We start from the raw sequence: 22,500 nt of genomic DNA, 5'->3' as shown, positions 1-22,500 counted from the left end.
TCCTCTAAGCAGATCCTCTCCCTTTTGTCTTGACTCGCACCTGTGATCTTCTCTTGTTGAGTGTGTAAACAGATGGTATTTCGAATGTTTGGAAATTCGAATTGGGTTTTTGGCTTGTGCGTTAGTATTGCTAATATGAGGCTCGTGTTTTTGTTATTATTATTATTATTATTATTATTATTATTATTATTATTATTATTATTATTATTATTATTATTATTATTATTATTATTGTTGTTATTGTTATTGTTATTGTTGTTGTTGTTATTGTTGTTGTTGACTATCGTTAATAGTTATATTATTATCGTTATTACTCCATCGTCATCATCATCATATCATCAACATCGTCGTCATAATCACCGTCATCACCAACATCGTCGTCATAATCACCGTCATCATCATCATCATCATCATCATCAAATCACCGCGTGTCTCAATATTTCTCCCTCCCTTCCTCCTTCTTCCTCTTCCCCCCTTCTTCCTGCTCCTCCGCCCGGTCAGCTGGTCTTGAGGGAAGGTCACTTCCGTTATCAAACATAATTTAGGATAATCCCTGTCTGACCCCGCTTGACCCCGCGCGCATTCTCGAGCGGGGTCATCCTCGTCTCCCCCCCCCCCCCTCTTCCCCCCGTCCGGCTTACGTGATGGTTCCCGGATGTTGGTTCTGGCGGGTTCGGGAGACCGATAAATCTTTCTATTATTGTTTTTGTCTTTTTATTATCATATTCATCATCAGCAGCATTATTGTTATTGGTATAATTTTTCGTATTATTATTGTTGTCGTCACCACCACCACCATAGCAATACCACCATCATCACCACCACCATTACAGCAATACCACATCTCAAAACTGCAGTATCTATTCCCTAATTAGCATCACTACTTTCCCCACACCTCACTCGAAGACGGTTAAATAACTGTAGCCTTTTGAACTTCTAAAACTTTGTTGACATCGAGCTCAGGTTTTCCCCCTCGGAATATTTTCACGAAGTTTATGAATATTTGTGACGTGTTTCTGTCCACGGAAGCTGACTGTCACGGCCCCTGTACTGCGGACGGGAAGTGTTACAGGGAGGAAACCGTTACAGGGGTGATACAGGGTTGTTACAGGCTGTTACAGGAGTGTTGTGTCGTCGTTCGTTTTATTATTACTTTGGTGCGGTGATGATTTTGAGTATGGGGCAAGAAAATGGGGGATTATGTTGGGAAAGGAGATTTTTTTTTTGCGAGAATCTTTGTAAGGGATTAGATTTTTTAAAAGTCTCCGAGTTGGGTTTAAATCTCGTACGCTTTTCTGTTAGTTATTTGTTTGTTTTTATATTTATTTGTTAGCTTGTATATATGTATTTTTATTTGTTCATTTATTTTATGACCTACGGCCTGGTCCCTTCTTCAAGTTGGTTGACGCGTCTCCACCTTGTGTGGATGTTCTCGGCCGTGGCATCTGGCGGCGGTGCCTCGCGGTGCCCTCTGGTGCCATCCTCTCTCTGGGAGCCTCTCGCAAGTCCCTCCTCCTCTGCCCCTTACCCCATGCCCCCTTGTCCTGTTCTCCTCTCCCTCCTTTCCCCTTTCCCTCCCCCTCCTTGTCTCTCTACCCCCATGTCCAGCCCCTCCCCCTGTCCTCTCTCTCTCCCTCCTCTCCTCTTGCTCTTTTCCCCTTCTCCCCCTCCCCCTCCCCCTCCCTCCCTCTTCCCTCGACACCAGTTGGGTCAGCCTGGGTCGAAAGTAGGCCTAGTTACATCGTGAGCCTCGTGGGCGTCGGGTGTGTGTGAGAGAGGGATTTTTGCGAGCACGTTTCATAGGCCTAAATAGTGACGAGAGGACCTTGATATTTCACATTACAGATTTTATATTTTCTTAATTCATCGGTTCGTTTTTTTGATAATTTTATTAGTGAATTATGATTCTTCGAGCGGGTCACAGATAGAGTAAAGCGAAGACTCGCTGAAAAAACACAAGGAATTAGAAACAATAAGAGAGAAAAATAAAATGTCGCGTTAAAACGAACGAAATACCTAAAAAAAACGGTGATAGTTGACATACGAGGGAAATGCCTCAGTCTGTAGTGAACTGGATCTGAAGTCAAGTGAAGTCAGCATCAAATCCTGGGGCGATATGGTGACTCAGAGCCCGATGTACAGTGACGATGACGGCTACGGCAGCGATGGTGACCAGTTCTATTACTTCGGCCCCGGATTCCGCGCCGTCGCCATCATCACGCCCCGGTGTGAGTTGCGTGTACTTGAGAGGAGTTAGAATATGATTTGCACTTGTTGCGTGCATTTGCTATGAGTTAGAATATGATTTGCACTTGTTGCGTGCATTTGCTATGAGTTAGAATATGATTTGCACTTGTTGCGTGCATTTGCTATGAGTTAGAATATGATTTGCACTTGTTGCGTGCATTTGCTATGAGTTAGAATATGATTTGCACTTGTTGCGTGCATTTGCTATGAGTTAGAATATGATTTGCACTTGTTGCGTGCACTTGCAATGAGTTAAAATATGATCTGCACTTGTTGCGTGCACATGTGATGAGCTAAGAGGATTATGTTTGAATTCGTTGTGTATTTTTATTCTTATATTCGTTTTGTTGTTATTTTGTGTGGTGCTTCTAATTTTTATTTATTTTGTGTATGTGTGATTTGTATCGTGGGTAACATTGTCATATTTTTATTGCACTTATTTTTAATTATATAGTATATAGGTTATATATTTAGTACAGTTATTTTTATTCATGTATTTTTATTAGTATTTTGTTTAATGGTTTTATTTATATTTATTTTCTGTGTGTAATTTTATATCATGGGTAACCTTATCGTATCGTATTGTTATATTGAATTGTAGCGCATATATCGTTAAATTTCATTATGGTATTATTATCAGTATGTGATGATGATGATGATGACAGTCGTTGCCATCATCATCATTTATTACAACATGGCTTTAAAAATGATTGATCTTACATCTCCTTTAAGAATTTCGTTAAGCGGCACGGGATGGCAGCGGAAGTCCAGAGGGCGTGGCCTAAGTTACTGAAGTCTTGCATCGTCACTGTTTGAACGTAACGGTTTTTCAGTTTGTGAGCCGAGGAGTTTCTTTTCTTCAGGTTGATGCTTGCGTTTTGTGAGGATTTTGTTATCGTGATTATTTTTATTCTCTCTCTCTCGCTTTCGCTCTCTCTCTCTCTTCTCCCTTCCTCCCTCCCTCCCCCCTCTACTATTCCTTCCTCTCTCTCCATTTCTTTCATTCCATCCTCTCCCTCTCCTCCCCCCTCCCCTCCCTCCCTCCCCGTGTGCCCGTCCTCCCTTTCGTCATGAATTACACCAACTGATAAAACAAGTGAATTAAAAACAAGTAAAAAAAATCAGAACCCTTTTTTTCGATCGAATAGGCGATTGGCTTGTTTGGTCATGACGTCATTAACGATGCGTCTTCGTTATTTATATATTTATTTATTTACTTTTTATTATGTGCTTTTTTTCTTCTTCAATGTTATATTATATTTCATTGTTAGATATCTGATGCTACATGACAATTTTAGGTTAGTATTTGATGCGTTTTTCATTCACAATTTTACCGTGCATTGCCTGTGTTGTCGACTTACGGGGATGCTTATCACATGGAAATGATAAATTATATAATAACATTAACGAAAAAGTCAGGACGTGTTACGAGCTGAGTATTGATCAGGGAAAAAGCTTGACTGTGCTGAGCGTGTTATTCGCCAGTGAGGTTGTTAGGGTGATGATAATTCTCTCTCTCGCTCTCGCTCTCGCTCTCTCGCTCTCGCTCTCGCTCTCGCTCTCGCTCTCGCTCTCGCTCCGCCTCTCTCAATCTCTCTCTCTCAATCTCTCTCTTCTCTTTTTCTCTCCTCTCCTCTCCCCTCCTTTCTCTCCTCTCTCTCTCTCCTCTCTCTTCTCAATCTCTCTCTTCAACCCTCTTCTCTCTCTCTCTCTTCTCTTCTCTCTCTCTCTCTCTCTCTCTCTCTCTCTCTCTCTCGTGATCTCGTGAAGCCCTGCGTGATACCCCCTTCCTCCCCCCCTCCCCCTCCCCCCTCCCGTCCCAACGTGATGATTTCTGTCCCCCTCCTGTGCTTCCTTACACCCCCCTCCCCCCTCCCCTTCTTTAAGTCCCCCTTTGCTCCTCCTCTTCCTCTCTCCCTTTGTCCCCTCCTCTCTCTATCTTTGACTAATCTCCTTTCCGCGTCTTTGGTGATTTATTCTTTTTTTCTCCCATCTATCGGATTTTCTCTCTTCTTCTCTCCTTCATCCTGTTTCCCCCATTTCCCCTCCTTCCGTGCCCTCTTCTCTCCCTCTCTCTATTTACCTGCTGTGATCTCTTTCCTACGTCCTCCATCTCTCTACCTTCTCTTTTCTTTTCATCCCTTCCATCCTTCCGTTCTTCTCCTCCCCCTCATTCTCTCTCTCATCCATCCTCCTCCTCTTCATCTCCCCCTCCTCCGCTCATCCCCCCCCCTTCCCCCCACACATTCTCTCTTCTCCCATCCATCTCCCTCTCCTCCCCCCTCTTCCCCCTCCTCCCCCTTCTCAACCCCCCCCCCCCCAATGGCAAGTGCCGTGGTCGTGTTACTTCAGTCAGGAAGGATTCTTGGATTATGAGTTAACGCGCCCCCGGGGAATTCGCGGGCGGCATCGTCTTAAATCCCCGCTACCTGTTCCTGTGTCTTACGGGGGGGGGGAGGCAATCGGAGGGGTGAGTGGGGGTTGAAAGGGGCGTGGTTGGGGGTGGAAGGAGGCGGGGCGGGTGGAGGGGATGGGGATGGGTGATTTTTATTTCTCTCTATCTCTTCATTTCTTTTTTTCTCCCTTCCCTCCCTCCCTTCTCTCCCTCTCTCCTTTTTTCTTTCATTATTTTTGTCCTTTTACCTTGTTTTCCCGTTCCACGTGCATTTTCCTTTCTATTTTAGAACAGAGACAGACAGACAGCGCGCAATAGAGAGAGAGAGAGAGAGAGAGAGAGAGAGAGAGAGAGAGAGAGAGAGAGAGAGAGAGAGAGAGAGAGAGAGAATAGCATATCAAGCAGAGAAGCGTTCCTCGCTCGCTGCGCTGACAAGGGGGTTCGCATAGAGCTGTCAGTCATGCCATTGTCACGGGAGGTGTTGCTTTGGGGCATTTTCTTGTCTCGCGAGCCCCTGAGCTGTTGTCGGAGGGGGGGCGAGGGGGGAAGGTGTTCATTGTGTGTTCATCATTTTCTTGTTTGTGAAATTCTGATTCTCAAGTTGTTGTTCTTTAGAGGAAAATATGATGGATGTTTTGTTGTCAGATTCGTGTTTATCTCAGTTTTTTCTATATGGATTGGAGAGAAAATGGGAATTATATCGGAAGTGAAATTAAAATGAATAAAAAAAGTGGATCTTGGCATCTCGATCGACCGGGGAAAGGGGGTGGGGGGAAGAGAGAGGTCAGCGTGATGATCACTGTTCTAAACCAGCGGGGTCAAGGAATTCCGAGTCAGGTCATGTAGAGGTCAGTGCATTCCCGGTGATCGCAGAGGCAGCAACACCTCTCTCGACAGGTGTGGCGAAATTCTGAGACAGGTGGACAGTTTTTTTTAAGATTTCTACATGAGCTGAAACAAAACTGAAAAAATAAATTGGAAGAAGGAACGAAAACAAGATTAATATGCAAGTGGATCTTCTCACGCTGTGCTTCAGTTATGAAGGTAGAGAGGAAAATGTGGGCCGTGTGTTGACTTTTTTATTTTACTTTACTTATTTTGATTGTTTTGTGTGGGGGCGTGGTTATTTATTTGTTATCTCTTTTTTCTTTGTGTGTTGTGAGCGGGAGTTGTTCGAAAAACCGTGATATTTCCGTTTTAGAAATTGTGCGTGAGATCTACCCTGAGTGAAATAGTACATTAATTAAATCTGTTTTCGTTTTCGTGTGTCTATTTACATTTGTATCTTTCCAAGTTCGATATTCATTGTTGTAGAAAAGTCTTAATTTGATGTGCTGTGAGTGCATCGGACGCAGACGAAGTGGTCGTTGCTCAGATGTGATATATTTTGACCTGCCCCATGCCCAGCCACTCACACCGCGTCCCTCTTGCAGGCGGCGAGAGCAAGGTGTCCGGGGAGCCTCGGGGCCTCGACATCCAGGATGACGTCCTCCTCGGCCAGTTCAAGAGGTCGGGCTCGGAGCGGCTGCGGGACGGCGCCAAGGCCTTCCTGCGCAGGATGGAGTCACTTAAGAACAAGAAGAAGAAGAGGCAGAACAGGGACGGCGTCGTCATCAGCGGTCCCAAGGTGAGGTTGTGGCGATGATGGATTGGACATCGAGGCGCTGTCATCAGCGGGGGAGAGCATGTTCCTCTTGAACTTACTCGCGAAGTGTTTGTTATATTTCATTTCCACTTCTATTGGGTGTTCATTTACGGGTGTCTCTTTATAATAATAACAATAATGATAAAATTCTCTCCCGCCCCAGCGTGTCCCTTTATAATAAAATGTCCCCCTCGTCTCCAGCTCGTGGACGAAGCCGACATGCAGGCCAAGGTGGCGGAGATGGGCTGCGTCGACATCTCGCTGGACGCGTCTCCGGAGCTCGCCAGCCGCGCCTCCACTACCACCTCCACGATGACGGTGGGCTCCACGCACCCCAGGGAAGCCAGACAGTCGACCCCGGGCGAGGTGAGCAGGGGGGCTTTGGGCAGAAACTGTTGCCTCGTCACTTCGTTAAATCTCAAAGCGAGTGATGAATGGATAGATTTCGAACATCATATATATATATATATATATATATATATATATATATATATATATATATATTATATATATATATATATAAAGGGACTTGATCTTGGCTTGAGACAGTTTTGACGTCCTTCGTTAGAGTATTTAAACTATTTCTCTATTCAGATTTACATCAAACTGTAGCCTTTGTATGTATGTATCCTGTCGAACAGCATCTAACATCATTACTTAAAACACTTAAGCCCCTTCGCAGTAGCCCTTCTCCCCAAGCATTAACGAAGCTCTCCCTCCTCTCGCGGCGCAGGACTCCTCCTCGTTAGCCTCCGACCACTCACAGACCTCGACGCCGCTGTTCCGGTGGCGTCGACGCAAGAGATTCGGGCGTCGGGGCGGCAGTGGACACGGGGTGGGCGAGACAGGGGGCGGGGGAGGGGCGTACAGCGATTCCGAGTGCTCGCCGCCCACCTGGAGACACTACTTCACGGATGCCAATTCCAACAAGATGGCACAGGTAAGAATGTGAAGGAGAATATTGTGATGGGCATGATTGCGTTTTATGTCCACTCTAATTCTTTCCTTTACTTCCGACATCAGCCTAATATATGAAGAAGAAAAAACGTCATGTCTGTATTCTTTTTTCATTAATTCTTCTTATTCGCTCCTTTTATTCATTCATTTTCCTTCCCTTCCAGACCACAGGCTCGGAGAAGCGGGCGGGCAAGACGGGGTCAGGACGCCCCTCCAGGCAGGGCCAGCTGCGCCACACCGGCTCCCTCACCTACGGGAAGGATTCGCAGGCCGCCAGGGAGCACTTTCTCTCGAGTATTAGAGGAGGTAAGAGAGACGAGATCTTAGAAACCTCAGGTTTTTAATTCTGGAGATTGTAAAATGTCTTGGACTGTATGCCAAAAGTTAATCTTCATCCTCTCTCTCTCTCTCTCTCTCTCTCTCTCTCTCTCTCTCTCTCTCTCTCTCTCTCTCTCTCTCTCTCTCTCTCTCTCTGCTCTCGCTCTCGCTCTCGCTCTCCCCCTCTCCCCCCCCTCTCCCCTCTCTCTCTCTCTCTCTCTCTCTCTCTCTCTCTCTCTCTCTCTCTCTCTCTCGCTCTCGCTCTCGCTCTCTCTCTCCCCCCCTCTCCCTCCCTCTCCCTCTCCCTCTCCCTCTCTGTCTCTCCCCCTCTCTCCCTAACTCTCCCTTCCTCTCCTCCTCTTTCCCCCCCTGTCCTCAACTCCCCTTTCCCCTCCCAAACTCCCTCCCCCCTCTGCCCCTCCTTTCCCCTCTCTCCTCCTCCCCTCCCCACCATTCCAAAGGTGCTAATATAACCTTTTTTCCAGGAGTTGAGAAGAATGATGAGAACGTCTCGCCCATCCCCAGCCCGGACGAGGAGAGGCATTCGGTGTATGATAATGTCCCCCTCATCATATGCAACAAGAGTTACCATGACTACCAACCTGAGGCCATGGATTCTGGTATGTTAATGTTCAGTTGACTTTAAGTTGTAAAAAAGGAAAGCATTGCACTTGACTGGAGCTGGGATAATAAAGATAGGCAAGGGATTTTTTTTTTTATTTGGTATTATTCAGTAGATGTAAGAGGTCTTCATAAAGGATAATTTTAAAAGAATACTATAAATGTATATAGACATATGTTAGCTTTATTATACAGTTTTTGTTCATATATTTGCTCTTATAAGTAATCAATATAAAGATTATATTAGTGTACTTATGTTTTTTGTCCTTATGTTAGTCTTGATAATTTCTGAGATGTTACAAACATTCACACCTGAGTACACTATGCTAGGCAGGAGTCACTGAACTGTGTAGCTTTACCTGCAATTTAGACTTTGCCAGAGGTTGTTATTTGGAAAATATTACCTTATTTGTTAATATATTCCTTTCTCAAAGATAAAGTTGCCAATTATTAAGACAGCATCTATGTTGAAGAGATAGATAAAAAAGATAAAATAAGAAATCTTAGTCTGCCATTTCTTTCCTTAGTATTTTGTGGTATTTGGCAACTCGTGTTTCTAGGGGAATGGTGAGGATCTTGGGGTAGACAGCATCTTGTTATGGAGGGAGATGCTTGCAGTTGTATCTGGCATTGGGTGGGGGAAGCCGCATGTAGAGCGGTGCAGGCAAATTTGTGCTTAAGTTCCATTCTGGCCATGTCAGTCTCTGGGTCTGGATGTGATAGTGAACCTCTCCACTATAACTTGATATTTTATTTAGAGCTGTGAATAATCTAACCCAGAGAAATTGTGACCGTTGTGATTATGGATCCTCTTGAACAGTATTTAACAGTGTTGCTTAAACACTTATGCCCAGACCTCAGTTTTGCAAAGGATTTATTCCAGTGGCTTTGTTGTTATGCTCAAAGTAAGTTCTCACTGAGTTCCAACATACTGCACTTGACTCTCAAAATTATTTTCTGTTATGTTGTTATCTAATAAATTTCACATAATTAAGCTAGTCTTTACTGACAATGTGTCCCTCATTAATAGGTATTCGCTTTCTTCCAGAAGCAAGTGCGCATGAAGGTTCAGGTAGTAGTGAGTGCACAGTAGAGAGCAGAGACTCGCCTTTACCATCCACTCACGATGATGATGAGAACGAAGACCCCTGTCAGAGAAGGTAGGATTTAAGGATTATCTGAAATACATTATATGCTGGTATTTGAATAGATAATGAATAGTATTCCAATGCAAAAAAAGGAGAAATTAGGGCTGTGCAGTATAGTTTGTGTACATAAAACTACAAAAAATTATTTGTATGATTTTAATCAGTATAATTTATTTTTGTTTAGAGTGACAGTGGACAGATGGCACAGCTTCAACCGCAAATCATACCAGCAGCCTATGCGCCAGCAAGGAACACAGATTAACGGGTTCAGCAGTGGACAGATGCTGCACTTAAGAAAACGAGCTTTGTTGAGGTAAGTGGTGCATCCTTAATACTATACAGACTGAATTTAACAGAGAAAGTTCATAATATATTGTGTAAAGTATTTCATGTTAATATTTTTGTTCAAATAATAATTTTGTGTATTGTTCCACCAGGCTGACAGCACTCATGGAAAGGTACTGCCCAAGCAACCGCAGTGGGTGGAACTGGGAACTGCCAAAGTTCATGCGCAAAATGAAGACTCCAGACTATCGCGACAGGCAGGTCTTTGGTGTGCCTCTTCTGGTGATTGCTCAAAGAACAGGACAACCACTGCCTTCGGGGATCCAAGCAGCTCTGCAGTATCTCAGGACTTCAAGCCTGGATCAGGTAAATTGCAACCTAGAAGCCATGGTGGAATGAACCACAGGAAGAGAAATATCCAAATGTAACAAATGTATTCAAAACTATTATTTACAACAAAGTGAATTCTTTCCCTTTAGGTCGGCATCTTTAGGAAACCTGGTGTGAGATCCCGCATTCAGAAGCTGCAAGAGTTACATGAAATGGGAGAGAACATTCAGTACTCAGACTTTGGTACCTGTGACATAGCTGACATGGTCAAAACGTACTTCAGGGAGCTGCCTGAAGTGTTATTGACCAACAAGCTCTCAGAAATGTTCATAGCAATCTTCCAGTGTAAGTTATATACCTATTGAAAATTTAATTGGAATCATTATCATGTCTGTGCTCCTTGTATACCTGTATTATGTTTGTTAATAAGATTATCAATATTTGCAGCCTAAAACTGTGTATACTGGCTCAAAACTAGTAATTTTGACTTAATTAATTTTGTTGCAATTTTCTACTATAATATATCTAATATAATATATCTAACAGTATGTGTATATGTATATCAATGTATATTCCCTTTATTTAATCCATGCTTCTCATTTACAGACCTGCCAGTTGAACATCGCCTTGAGGCCCTTCAGTGTGCTATTCTTATGCTGCCAGATGAAAACCGAGAAGTCTTAATGGTGCTTCTCACATTCCTTGCTGATGTGGCAGCAAATTCCCATCTGAATCAGGTAAGTGTGTCATGGATGTTTCCCTTACAATAATTTGAATATTTTCATAAAAGCTGCTGGTATAGAAACAATGCTTTGAAAATTTAATAGTGTAAATTTCATGTCAATGTGATAAGAGAATGTTTTCAGTCGCTTACCTTCCACTTCTTTTTTTCAGATGCATGCTAGTAACTTGGCTGTGTGCCTGGCCCCCTCCCTTTTCCACCTCAATGTTGGGACTTCGGGTTCCAGTCCATTGAGACGGCGAGCGACAGGTACTCCTGAGCCTCGAGATCTGCATGAAAACAAGGCAGCTCACCACTGTCTTACTCTAATGATACAGCAGGTAAGATGTTTAAGGTTGATGTAAAGGCAGTTAGATGAATGCAGTTTCAAGATGTATGTTATTAGACTACTGATATACATCAAGTTCTGTCTTTGTTATTATTCACAATTTTTTTATTAGTGAAACTTATTGGAATGAGAACTTGCTGTGATAAAAAACAAACGTATCTAATTCTCTTTTTTTTTCGTGTTTCCTAACAGGTCAGCCAACTCCAGTGTGTGCCGATGGAAATGCTGTCCAATTGCCGGTTCACGTACCTGGAGCAGAGTCAGCCAGTTTACCTTGAGGACCTAGGTGTTGTAGGATCTCCGGGAGTGGCCAGTGTGGATGGAGATTGGTCAACTTACATGAATGCCTGTATCACATCGTTACTGAAAGAAGCAAGAGACAAGTGAGTGGTTTTGGGCCTCTGTTGGTTGCAGAAGTATGTGATCTATGAATGAGATTTGCGTTTTATATCATTTTAGTTCAGGAGAATAGATTTTACTTTAGTTCAGGAGAATGGATTTTTCTATAGATCCAGAGATTTGTTACTAAAGCATCCAGTTCCTTACTTTTACATAGGAAAATAACTTATTTTTTAAAAATAAGATGTCAAAGATTATTAATGCATACATACCATTTTACAATATTATGCTTTATCTTACAGGTCTAGAGGTTGGGTACACATGAACTGCACAGATCCCAACGTTGAGATTCTTTATCGCAAGGTTGGAGATGGTCACCCCTTAAGGCTGTGGCGAGCGACAACAGAAGTAGAGGCTCCTCCATCAGAACTGCTGAACCGTGTCATTAGAGAAAGGTGAGTTTACCTTCGAGTGATCACATAATAGCCTTTTCTTCATTGGAAAAATGAACTATGAGAATTCTAGGTCTGTATGTATATCAGCTCTACACAATTTTTTCTAAGGGCCATTGCAGAAAAAAAAATCATGCAGTACTGCTTAATTCAGAAACTTTTCTTTTTGGCATATTTATCAGATTCACAGACTCTGTAGTATGGAAAGGGTATTTAGTGCTTATTGTTTTCTCTGTTATTTTTGTTATGTACTTATGTGAATTTATCACCTCTTTAGGCACTTGTGGGATGATTCCTTGTTGAAGTGGAGAGTCATTAGTCGGTTAGATCGTCAAGCTGAAGTCTTCCAGTATATGTGCAACTCCATGCCCCCTCGGCCTCCAGTGGATTATTGTGTGTTAAGGTGAGTGCTTTGGAGTGTATCTTCTGCTTTCTGTAGTTGATGGATTGAACTAGATCTTCATAACTTTTCTGGGTCAGGTTGTGTTGCTAATTCAGTAATCAGACATTTCCATATTGCTCAGATCAGAGATATCAGAGTTATTTTTGTATTAACTTTACTTATCCATGAATTAAAGATATAACAAACTGTGGGAACCACCTTGCCAATCTTGTGATAAGTCAGAGAGAATATAAAGCCCAATAATTCTTGTAGGTGTTGGAGAAGTGATTTGGCCCGAGGAACCTGCATTGTGGTGGAAACCTCTGTGGAGCATGCTGATGCCCCTATCCTCGTGGGCAGCGTGAGAGGCATAGTGTTGGCCTCTCGTTACCTTATCCAACCATGTGGCTCAGGCAAATCCAGGATCACGCACATATCACGGCTTGACATGAGGTGAGGATGGCATATTATACTAGTGTTATGGCTGAAGTGATGAGACGAATTGCTAGAAAGAGAGAAATTTGTATATTGAAAGAGCAGTGTTATAATGTTTTATTGTAGTAGACATTCTAAAATTAATCTCATTGTCATATGTTTCGTAGAATAATATAATAACAATTCAACAGTAGTGTAATCTCAATTCATTATGTTTGCAGAGGGCGTACTCCAGAGTGGTATAACAAGGTCTATGGCCATGTCACAGCCTCGCACCTCTCACGTATCCGGCAGAGCTTTGAGCACCATGCAGTTGGACCTGAGAGCAAAGTGTAAATAACCCACAACTGTACAGAAATTATATACAATATTTGTTAAGAGTGATAAAAAAAGAGAGAATATTTGCAAATATATTTTTTGCAATGTTATTTGCAAAATAGATGATCTGAGGGATTTTTTTTATAGTGTTGGAAATACCCAAGTGAAACCTTATTAATTGTACCCCAGAAGTGAACTATGTGATCGACAAACAATGGATGTGATAATCCCAGAGCTTCCAGAAGTTCACACACACACACACACACAAAAAAAAGATAAGACTTATTTCTATTCCCATTGATATATATTAGTGTTGCGATGATCAACACACAAAAGAAAAGAAAGGTTTGTTTGTTTGGTGTCTATATAATGGCACGGGAGAAAACCCAAAAATATTTACTTTGTGGACCACAGTGTACATTCCTGCACATTTAAGGGACTTTTGTGTATGTTTGTCTCCCACCAAATATGAAGTGTATATTTTGTGCATCACGTATTCTTACCTGCTTTGTGCACCGACCAAAGTGCTTCTGCGGCTGACCATTGTGAAGTGATTCATCTAAGGTGGAATATATATATATTTTTAGAGAATTTTCTACTTCAGGGAGAAAAGTAAGGGTGATCATCTGAGCATGAAAAGACGAGGGTGAATGAAGTTGACATTTTTTTTTTTGTCTTTTTTCTATAATCATACATATCACTTTGTTTTTTGTTTTTTTCATACATTAATTGACATTGCTGTAGATATTAGAGATGGTTTCTGAAGTGTTAAATTCTCTCTGAGGTGACTGACATAGTATTCTTCTGCCTTATGTATTTGCCATCCTTGTGAGCCTTCCATGGTGAAAGCTGAAACAGAAGAACAGTTGTCTATATGTGCGTGTGTGGATGTCCGCATTGTAAGTACGTGTGAATGTCTGTTTATATCCAGTATGCTAAGGTATGTGAAGCATACTTTTCCCAAACATATTCTTTTCTCCTTTATAGTTTTTTCTCTTTTTTTCTAATGTTCATTTTACATTAAAGGTAAATGAAATGAATATATAGATCAGTGTAAAAAAAAAAAAAAAAGAAATATGGAGATAAGAGGCAACTTTCCAGTGAGGCGACGGTGCTGTTATGTCCTTATATGTAGCATTCTCTCGAATAAGAAATAGAAATTACAGAGTTATTCACTCCTAGTCCTATTACTCACAAAGGCCTTGATTAGCGACAAATACCAGATCGGACAATCACTGCTGCTCGGAGCTTATGATATTTCTTCTTGAGTTTGGAGGCAAAGAAATTCTTTATGACTGGTCTTTTATAACAATTGCCAGTCACTTTAATTAATTGCATAAACTAGAATTGAGTTCTTGATATCAAAAATTACAATTTAAAGAATATAGACTATATGTATATGTTAAAATATATAATCGAAAGAGTGAAGGCAAATTATACTCTGTATTGATGCTTTTGGCTCCAGTGTCAAAAGTTAAACATTCCTAGTCTTTACAAGATTTGTTATCTTTTTTTGTACATTGTAAGTAATTTTTCAAATAATGTAAAACATACATTTTGTATCTGCAGTTACCTCTTAATACAATAACCTGTTGTTTTAGTGTACCACATGTGTCTGTTTTGTATTTTATTATTCTCATATAGACCTGTGAGTCACATGTGTAAGTTGCAGTCACCCATGTACATTTATAAACCTACACACTTTTAACTTTAGGATAAAATTCTTCCTATCATGTTGTACCTCTTGGTGCTGAATATATATTATCAGTTATAATTGCTTCTTATTTGATATCCCTATAAATATTTATGGATGCCAATGTGGGGGTTGTGTTTTTGTATTATCTCTTTTTTGCTTACTCTTGCTCTCTCTCGCTCTCTTCAATGCATTAATAGTGATTATGGTATATATAGACAATATTGTTGCATTTAATTTATTAACATATTCTACAAGTCTTTTCTTCTCTAAGACAGCCTTAAGATTCTACACCCTTGAAATTTTGAAGCAAGGACAAAATACATTTTTAGAAATATTTTCAGGAGAGTACCAGTGAACAGATACTGCATGGCATTAATGAACACAGCCTGAATATATGCACCTGATGTTTTTGCAAAATTGCACCTGCTTACAAAAGTATCAATGAAATAATGTTTTGCACAGGAATTCTTTAATGTAAACAAATTATTTTTTGCTCTTTTCTAAAGAATTATCCATATGGGAAGAAGAACACATCTTACAACTATAAGGAAACATCAGAATTGCAACAGCCAAGGAAGGTGAGCACAAATGGCCCTTCAGAATGGCACTGTGAGTTTTGGATTGTTAAAAAAAAGCATACTCTTATAACTTCAGGGATTTCTTGTGAATGCCCACTCCATTCTGATTAAATTTCTTAGGAGAATTTAAGAGCTTTATGTAAAAAGACGGTTGAGGGTGTAATGCCACTTAATCCCCTTGTGCACATGATTATGATACATCTACTTGTTATCATTATCATCTTTCAATGAATTTTTCAACATTTGATCAACGCAGTTGAATGCTTGCCTTTCACATGTGCTTACTTTAATATTGAACAGTTTGTTCCTTTTTTCAATGACACGGTAATTGACCATTATCCTCATGGTGTGTTTGACGTGACTGTTCTTTTGAACTTCATCAGCATCAGCGTATTATACTTTCTATTGATCTCAGATAATGGAGAAATTTAAAGAAAAGGAGGAGTCTCCCCTATAAATTTATCCTTTTTTATAAAGTATTTTAGTTTTCTTTGAGGCTTATACGGGACAAACTATTTCATATATATGGAATTGGGGTGTATGAGCGTTACATACGCTAGATGGATTAACAAGGGTAATAATAAGTAATACGTTTAGAAAAAAGTGCAAACTGATTATTAATATCAAGGAATGGCGTGAACGTATATTCAATATTCAACAAAGATCTCAATATATGCTCTTATTTGATTAGAGTATTCATCGTTATTATAGCTATTAATTAAATATATTTTTTGAGAAATCTGCATATTGACCAAAGTCTGTTAGTCAAGAAGATATGTTTGATTCAATCCTGAAGTTGCCACAAATCCTTGTTCACACAATACAATAGCCTTTAACACTTCTACATAATATGGACTTGTAGGAAAACTCCATAACTTATTAACGCCATGACGAATACTCCATAACTTATTACTGAAGATAGTCCAGATGATCAAAATAATTCACAAGCATATGGTGAATTATTTCACCTAATGGAAGACAGGAGCACATCACTCGTAAATAAAGATGCTGAAAATGACAGCAAGAAGGTCACAGAAATTTTGAAAAAGCTTTCCACGGGTGCCAGAAAACCAATGATAATTCATAACTCTTAAATTAGCTGCCGATGAAGAATTTAATTTTATTAGCTTAGTTTACCATGAAGAAAATGTCGTTTTCTATTACAACTCGGCTTATTATTAGGGGAGACCTCTCTATTTCTCTCCGTTATTTTACCTTATATCATGCCTACGTCCCCCCCAATCCCTTGCCCGTTGTTGTCGTGGGGGGGCTTAGGAGGCGGAGACTGGGACCCAATGATGGGGAACTCCCCAACCTTGGGACTCAGCCCTCGACTCAACTAATTTTGCATGGTCTTTATTTTCCTTCCCACCTTTCGTTTCTGTCCCTTCACCAAACCCTTCTACTATCCACCTCCTAAGGTGTGAGAGCCGTGCTGAAAGGATGAAAGGCTGACTTTGTGCCAGTCCTGAACGGCCTGAGGGAGCCATGGGCACGGTATTCCCCTGATTTAGTTATCTAGCCCTGACCCCTCAAGGGGACCCTGAGGGGTGGACTGTTTTTATCCCCAACATAATCCAGGCTTACCATGGCCAGTAATGAAAACTTATCTCCACTATTAGGGGCAATGAGGCTTGCCCCTTTATCAAATAGCCCCAAAGATGTAAACCCATCCGATTCCCTGACCCCAGGCTCTCCTTTGACCACGGCTCCGAACACTGAATAAAACCCCCTCATTTCAATTAACTATATACCAGTAGCCAACAATCAACATTAAGGACCATTTCCATCTCCCAGCAAGCTCAACTCAATCCCTCTACCCACAAACCTACCAACAGCAACCACCCTTCCTCCCTTATTAATACTCTACAGCACTTATTGCCAACTCCCCATAACACTACCTCCCCTGAACACTATCCCTCTCGTCGCGCCCCCGCCCTTCGACACCCCTATCTCTACAACAATTTGCAATACCTCTCAGCGCAGCCCAATGGGGGACCGATTTTCGTGATACATCCCACTAGCTCCCTACTCTGACAACACCCTTCTCTTCCAACAATGTCTCCTAAAAACAAGTAGTAAAGTCTCCTTTTCGTAGCCGACCCGACGACTCCCGTTTGTCACAGTACATCGAAAACAAGTTAGCATTAACAAAACTAACAGACCTATATGGTAAACCCCATCCTTGCAGAACCCCAGCCAAACCCTCAATACTTGCACCCGGAACAGTTTCAACTCTCCCCAGCAAATTGCCCAATTCTATGACAAAGATTGGTAGATGGTGGAGAAGATCTACTTGCCTGTCTCACAGAATATGATGCACATTCAGTGCCAATGCTACCCATTCGCCCCCCGAGGGTCATTTGAAAAGAAACTACTAACCTAGGCCAAAATACTTCAGTAGAAGAATTTCCTTGAACGTCTACATAGGAAGAGAAATTCCCAAACCATACCAACCTCTCCACGTCAGTGCCAAAACTTGTTGGCGTCTAGGACACCCAGACAAACATGCCGTTCCACAGCAGAGCCCACTATGTTGCCCAACCCTGGCCTAACCGATCTAAAACTGCCCTCAACAATCACGCAACATGTGCCAACTGTGGCGGCCCCAGAATGTATTTTTAGGGGCTGTCCCTACAAATTTTGAGTATGAGTAGCCAACTCTCAGATTCAAACTTGGACTCACTACTACGTGAAGCCAGACAAGAAGACGTCGACGTGGTTTCTCTTTACTCCTTACTCAGTAATACGCTCACTCTACCAATCTCGTAAACCCCACCCCGAGTCTAACCCCCTCTTCTACTTCCTACATTCCCCAGTCAAATCTTTGCATCCTCAATCCAAGACACTCAGGCCTTCTACTACAGATATTAATCACATACTACAAACCCAAACCCTTCCCTTACTCCTCGCACAACCCGTTAACAGACAGAACAAACGTTCCACCCCTCTCCCACTACAACACAATCACTCACTTACTTGCTCAATGCTTGAACACCAGTCCTCTTTTCCCCCCCTCACAAGAAAATCATTATCCCCCCAAAAATCCCCAACAATCTCAGAAGAAACCATTGAAAATATTCAAGATACCTCATGTGAAATGACACTCAACCTCCAAATTAAAATGCTTCTTCCACACACCAAGTAATGCTGCTATCCATCCTCCTCATAACGAGTATCCCCCCTACACCAATCCTGCCTACCTCCTCCCAACACAGCCCATCCCCCCCAAACCCCAAACCCCGCCCACATTAACCCTCCACCATCCCCTATATCCCTTCCACTCCCTTCCTGGATACACCACGTGATCTTACGTCACAAGTATCCCCTTCCTCAGACCTCCATCTCCTAATACCCCTCCTAGTAGAACACCCAACTCCCACAACCTCTCCCATCTCAGACCTCCAATCCTTTTCCCACCCTCTAGCTTCTTACCATTCAAAAATCTCCAACACGTAGTACAATCTATATCAGTAAAGTATAAACACTATCCTTCATTGGATATTCGCGGTTCCGCTCCAAGACCTGACCTTCGTCATATCCTTTCCTCTTATAATCATCTATGTAGCCTTCAAGAGACCTTTCCTTACACATCCTCAATACCATCCCCAATTATTCATGTTTGTCTCTTCCCCACATTACCTTTATGTCTCATCCATTACTATCAATCAGAAAAAACAACCTTATGTCACACCTCCCTTTCAAAACAATTTCCCTGGAACCGTTATCCGTATCTTCCTTACAATCGTGGATCACAGTGATTCAGTCTACTTTCCCCTTACCACCCTATTGACTTTGTTGCTTTGAAAATCTAAGTTCACAACTTTCAACCACATTTCCTCATAGTTGGTGACTTTAACTGCCGCCACACTCTATGGGTGATTCTATCACAAACTACCGAGGCCGATCTCTAGGAGCGCTTCTTCCACAGCTGACCTACTATTTAAAATTCAGATCGCCCCACCACACTTTGATACACGCACCACTCTTTTCATGCATTGACCTCGCTCTATGCTCCCTTCTCTTCATTTAGATTCCACTGAGTCAGTTCTTAGACCACTTTCCCTATAGTGACACTTCTCCAGTTCTCTTCTCCATACTTCATACGTACATCCTAACTCCCACGCTGGTGCTTGATAGAGCCGACTGGCATCTTCACTTCACTCTTCTGCTATTCAATACCCCTCCATCCTCCCTCACCTCATTTCGAAATGCTACAGTATTCACAAATACAGTCGTAAGAGCTGCACATACAGCTATCCCTCGACACCTTAAGACCATATACCTCCAAATGTGTTCCAGGTGGAATTCTAATTGCACTTAAAGCACTCGCTTAAAAACGTGCAGCCTGGAAACAGTTAACCGCTACAAGAGAGGTTACTCAAAATCAACTATCAGCCCTATCTCCTTAAAGAGCATCTGCCTATCTCCGTCGTACAAATCGAAGAGTAAAACACACATACGCTGCGAAATTATGTTTCATCAATTACATCTCTACATCCTATCTCAAATGTTGGCGGCGAATTCATAAAAACTATCAGGCAAACATCCCCCCACCATCTGCCATGGTCCTCCATATTCGAATACCCTACATTTTCTTGATTCCCTCTCCAAGTCGCTAATGAACTGGGTGATATTTCGCAGATCAGTAGTGGTCTCACCTTTCTCCACACTTCTCTTTTATTAGACCACAAGAACGTACCCACCAGTACCTTCCACCCATCTCTGATGAGGGTCTATAATGCCCATTTTCTTCCTCTGAACTCATTATGCCCTACAATCGTGCCGTAAACACTCAATGAATTTTTTTTGAAGTCTGACGGTATTCACTACGTATGCTCGGCAACTCCCTGTTCCTCCTTATCCTTCCTATTAAAAAATTAAAAACCACATATGGACATCAGGAAATTTCCCTTCTAATTGCGAGAAGCTCTACCTTTCCTTCCTGAACCAATAATGGGTACCTCTCAAGACATCGCCCCATTGCCAATAACTAGCTATTGTGCAAAACTATTAGAGCGAATGGTGAAACTTCCGCTTAATGTGGTATCTTGAATCTCACAATCTTCTCTCCCTTCCCAATTCGGTTGTCGCCGTGACAGAAAGCACAGCTGACCCCTGCTGCATTTTTTCTGAGACATATATTACATCTGCATTTGCACGCCAGAATCCGTACTAGATATTTTTTTTGATCTAGAAAAAACAATGAACGCCATGCGGTAACCAATTCCCAACAAACTGTCCTCTCTAGGCATTACGTGGGAAACATTGGGTGTATCATAAAGTCCTTCCTCTCCCAAACGCACTTTCCAGGTCAAAATCGCCTCTGCCACATCATCTTCTTTCCCCAAATCGAGGTGTCCCACAAGCAGTGTGCTCAGTACCCTTTATCCTTTTGCTTGTTAATGATATTGTCTCAGTTTTACCACCAGGAGCCGTTCATCACTATATGTTGGATTTAAACATCTATTGCTCTGACACATCCATACCAAATCTCATACCAATTTCTCAATCTGCAATTCTCATCAGTATCTTCCTGGGCCACAAACATGGCTTCCGTTTTCTACCTCTAAGCTTTCGCCATCCTTTTCTCTCGCTCACGTGTAGGTCCCCTACCCCCACTCTTCTTATATGACACTCCACTCCAATGCGTTCCTCTGGCAACTTCCTATTGTCATTTTTGACTCAAAACTGTTGTCCAGAGACATATTCTACACATTAAAGAAAAAGCTCTCCGCGTCCTTCGAACTTTAAAACTCTAACATATATCATGGGGCTCAGATCGCAAATACCTTCATGTTCATGTTACTTTGATCCTCTCCACTCTTGGATTATGGATGCCATATCTACTACTCTGCGTCAACTCTCTCCTTGGCCCAGCTTGTTACAAATCCATCACTGTGGTCTTCCTCGCGTAGCACTAGGCGCCTTTCGCGCCTCCCCAGTTGAAGGAGCCTGTACACTGAATCAGGAATACATCTCATCTCGGACAGTCGTGCCTCTCTCACCCCCCCCCTCTCGATGCTATGTCGATTCCACCAATTTGTCCCTCACTAAACTAACTATCCAACAACCCCCTAATTCTTATCCTTAGCTTCATCTCACGAGTACTACTCCTTTCTCCAATAGCATGGATACCCTCCTTCCCATTCCCTTCCCTCATCTCCAACCTCTCCGTTTACTGTCCATTCCTCCTCTCCATGGCTTATACCTCACCCCAATATTTGCTCTTCTTTTTTCCCGACCCACAAAATCAAAATTATCCCTCTACTGTCCTTCTCACACATTTCTTGACCATGTCTCCACTCATTTCCTCTAGTATAACGTATATAATGATGTGGGACTCCAATCCACCTCGGTGCTGGTTTTGCAGTTATCATTCCAACTCGTACTTTCAAATAATCCCTTCTCCTGAATCCAAGTGTCCTTACTACAGAACTGTATGCATCCTTTTGATACTAAAAAAAAATATACTCACTCTCCTCTTCCTCTTTTACAATTTTACGACTCCGTAATCATAACTCTAATAAAGTCAATACGCCAACACCAAAACCCCTTGTTTGTGGTAAGATCAGAACTGGTTGTCTACCTATCCACACGCCATAAAACAATCAACATTTTTGCTGGGTGCCCAGCCATGTTGGAATCCCGGCAATGAAACAGGCAGATACACTAGCACGCCACGCATCTATGTCCACCATCATACCAATCACGATTCTCACGCTATCCAGCCAGGATATTACCACATTTTAAGACCTTCTTTGTATAATCGATGGCAATCTTTTGGGTCAAGCCTCCGAGCACGAATAAAATTACATTCTGTAAAACTATCAATCTCATACCTGGTTCAGTCCATTTCATCGAACAGACGTTTGGAAGACCGCTCTCGCCCGACTACGCAGTTGCCACACCCGTTCTAACACACTCCTATCTGATTGTCACCAATCTGATCCACCTTATGTTCATTATGTAAGTTCCCCTTTCAACCCACACATCCTATTGTCCGTGCCACGTTTTGAAACAACCAGTACCTCTGCTTTCCACCTATCATCCTATCACCGATCTCCCAACTTCCAGACATCCTTACAGAATCCCACACTTTCTGCTTCAACAACCTATTTCTCTTTCCTCAAAACGCTAACCTACTATCCTTCATCTAATTCTAAACTCCTGTACACACCCGACTAAACCTTCACCTTCACCAATGCCCAGCTTAGACAAACTAATCTACTAACTCAACCACCCTTCCCTAACATTAACTATAGTGCTACATGACCTTAGATG

At 42.0% G+C, this 22,500-nt stretch overlaps 1 protein-coding gene across 3 annotated transcripts in view; it reads left to right on the top strand.

The window, feature by feature from the left end:
* LOC119584352 (rho GTPase-activating protein 7-like) overlaps positions 1–14,716 on the top strand; it is a 79,141-nt gene extending 64,425 nt beyond the window's left edge. For 2 of the 3 annotated variants that reach the window (XM_037932918.1, XM_037932916.1), the window contains exons 5-20: positions 6,076–6,269; positions 6,489–6,653; positions 7,021–7,227; positions 7,409–7,550; positions 8,048–8,182; positions 9,232–9,343; positions 9,516–9,644; positions 9,769–9,982; positions 10,096–10,291; positions 10,553–10,683; positions 10,841–11,008; positions 11,209–11,399; positions 11,658–11,810; positions 12,085–12,210; positions 12,463–12,642; positions 12,846–14,716. In XM_037932918.1, the coding sequence (XP_037788846.1) occupies positions 6,076–6,269; positions 6,489–6,653; positions 7,021–7,227; positions 7,409–7,550; positions 8,048–8,182; positions 9,232–9,343; positions 9,516–9,644; positions 9,769–9,982; positions 10,096–10,291; positions 10,553–10,683; positions 10,841–11,008; positions 11,209–11,399; positions 11,658–11,810; positions 12,085–12,210; positions 12,463–12,642; positions 12,846–12,960 (2,558 nt within the window). In that variant the 3' untranslated portion in view covers positions 12,961–14,716. The remainder of the gene's footprint in view (positions 1–6,075; positions 6,270–6,488; positions 6,654–7,020; positions 7,228–7,408; positions 7,551–8,047; positions 8,183–9,231; positions 9,344–9,515; positions 9,645–9,768; positions 9,983–10,095; positions 10,292–10,552; positions 10,684–10,840; positions 11,009–11,208; positions 11,400–11,657; positions 11,811–12,084; positions 12,211–12,462; positions 12,643–12,845) is intronic. The other variant, XM_037932917.1, reaches the window with a different exon arrangement.
* Positions 14,717–22,500: the final 7,784 nt, after the last annotated feature.

The sequence above is a fragment of the Penaeus monodon genome, chromosome 18 (assembly GCF_015228065.2).
Source record: "Penaeus monodon isolate SGIC_2016 chromosome 18, NSTDA_Pmon_1, whole genome shotgun sequence".
Lineage (NCBI taxonomy): Eukaryota > Metazoa > Arthropoda > Malacostraca > Decapoda > Penaeidae > Penaeus > Penaeus monodon.
The sequence above is the reverse complement of the archived record's forward strand: the minus strand, read 5'-3'. Positions and strand labels throughout refer to the sequence as shown.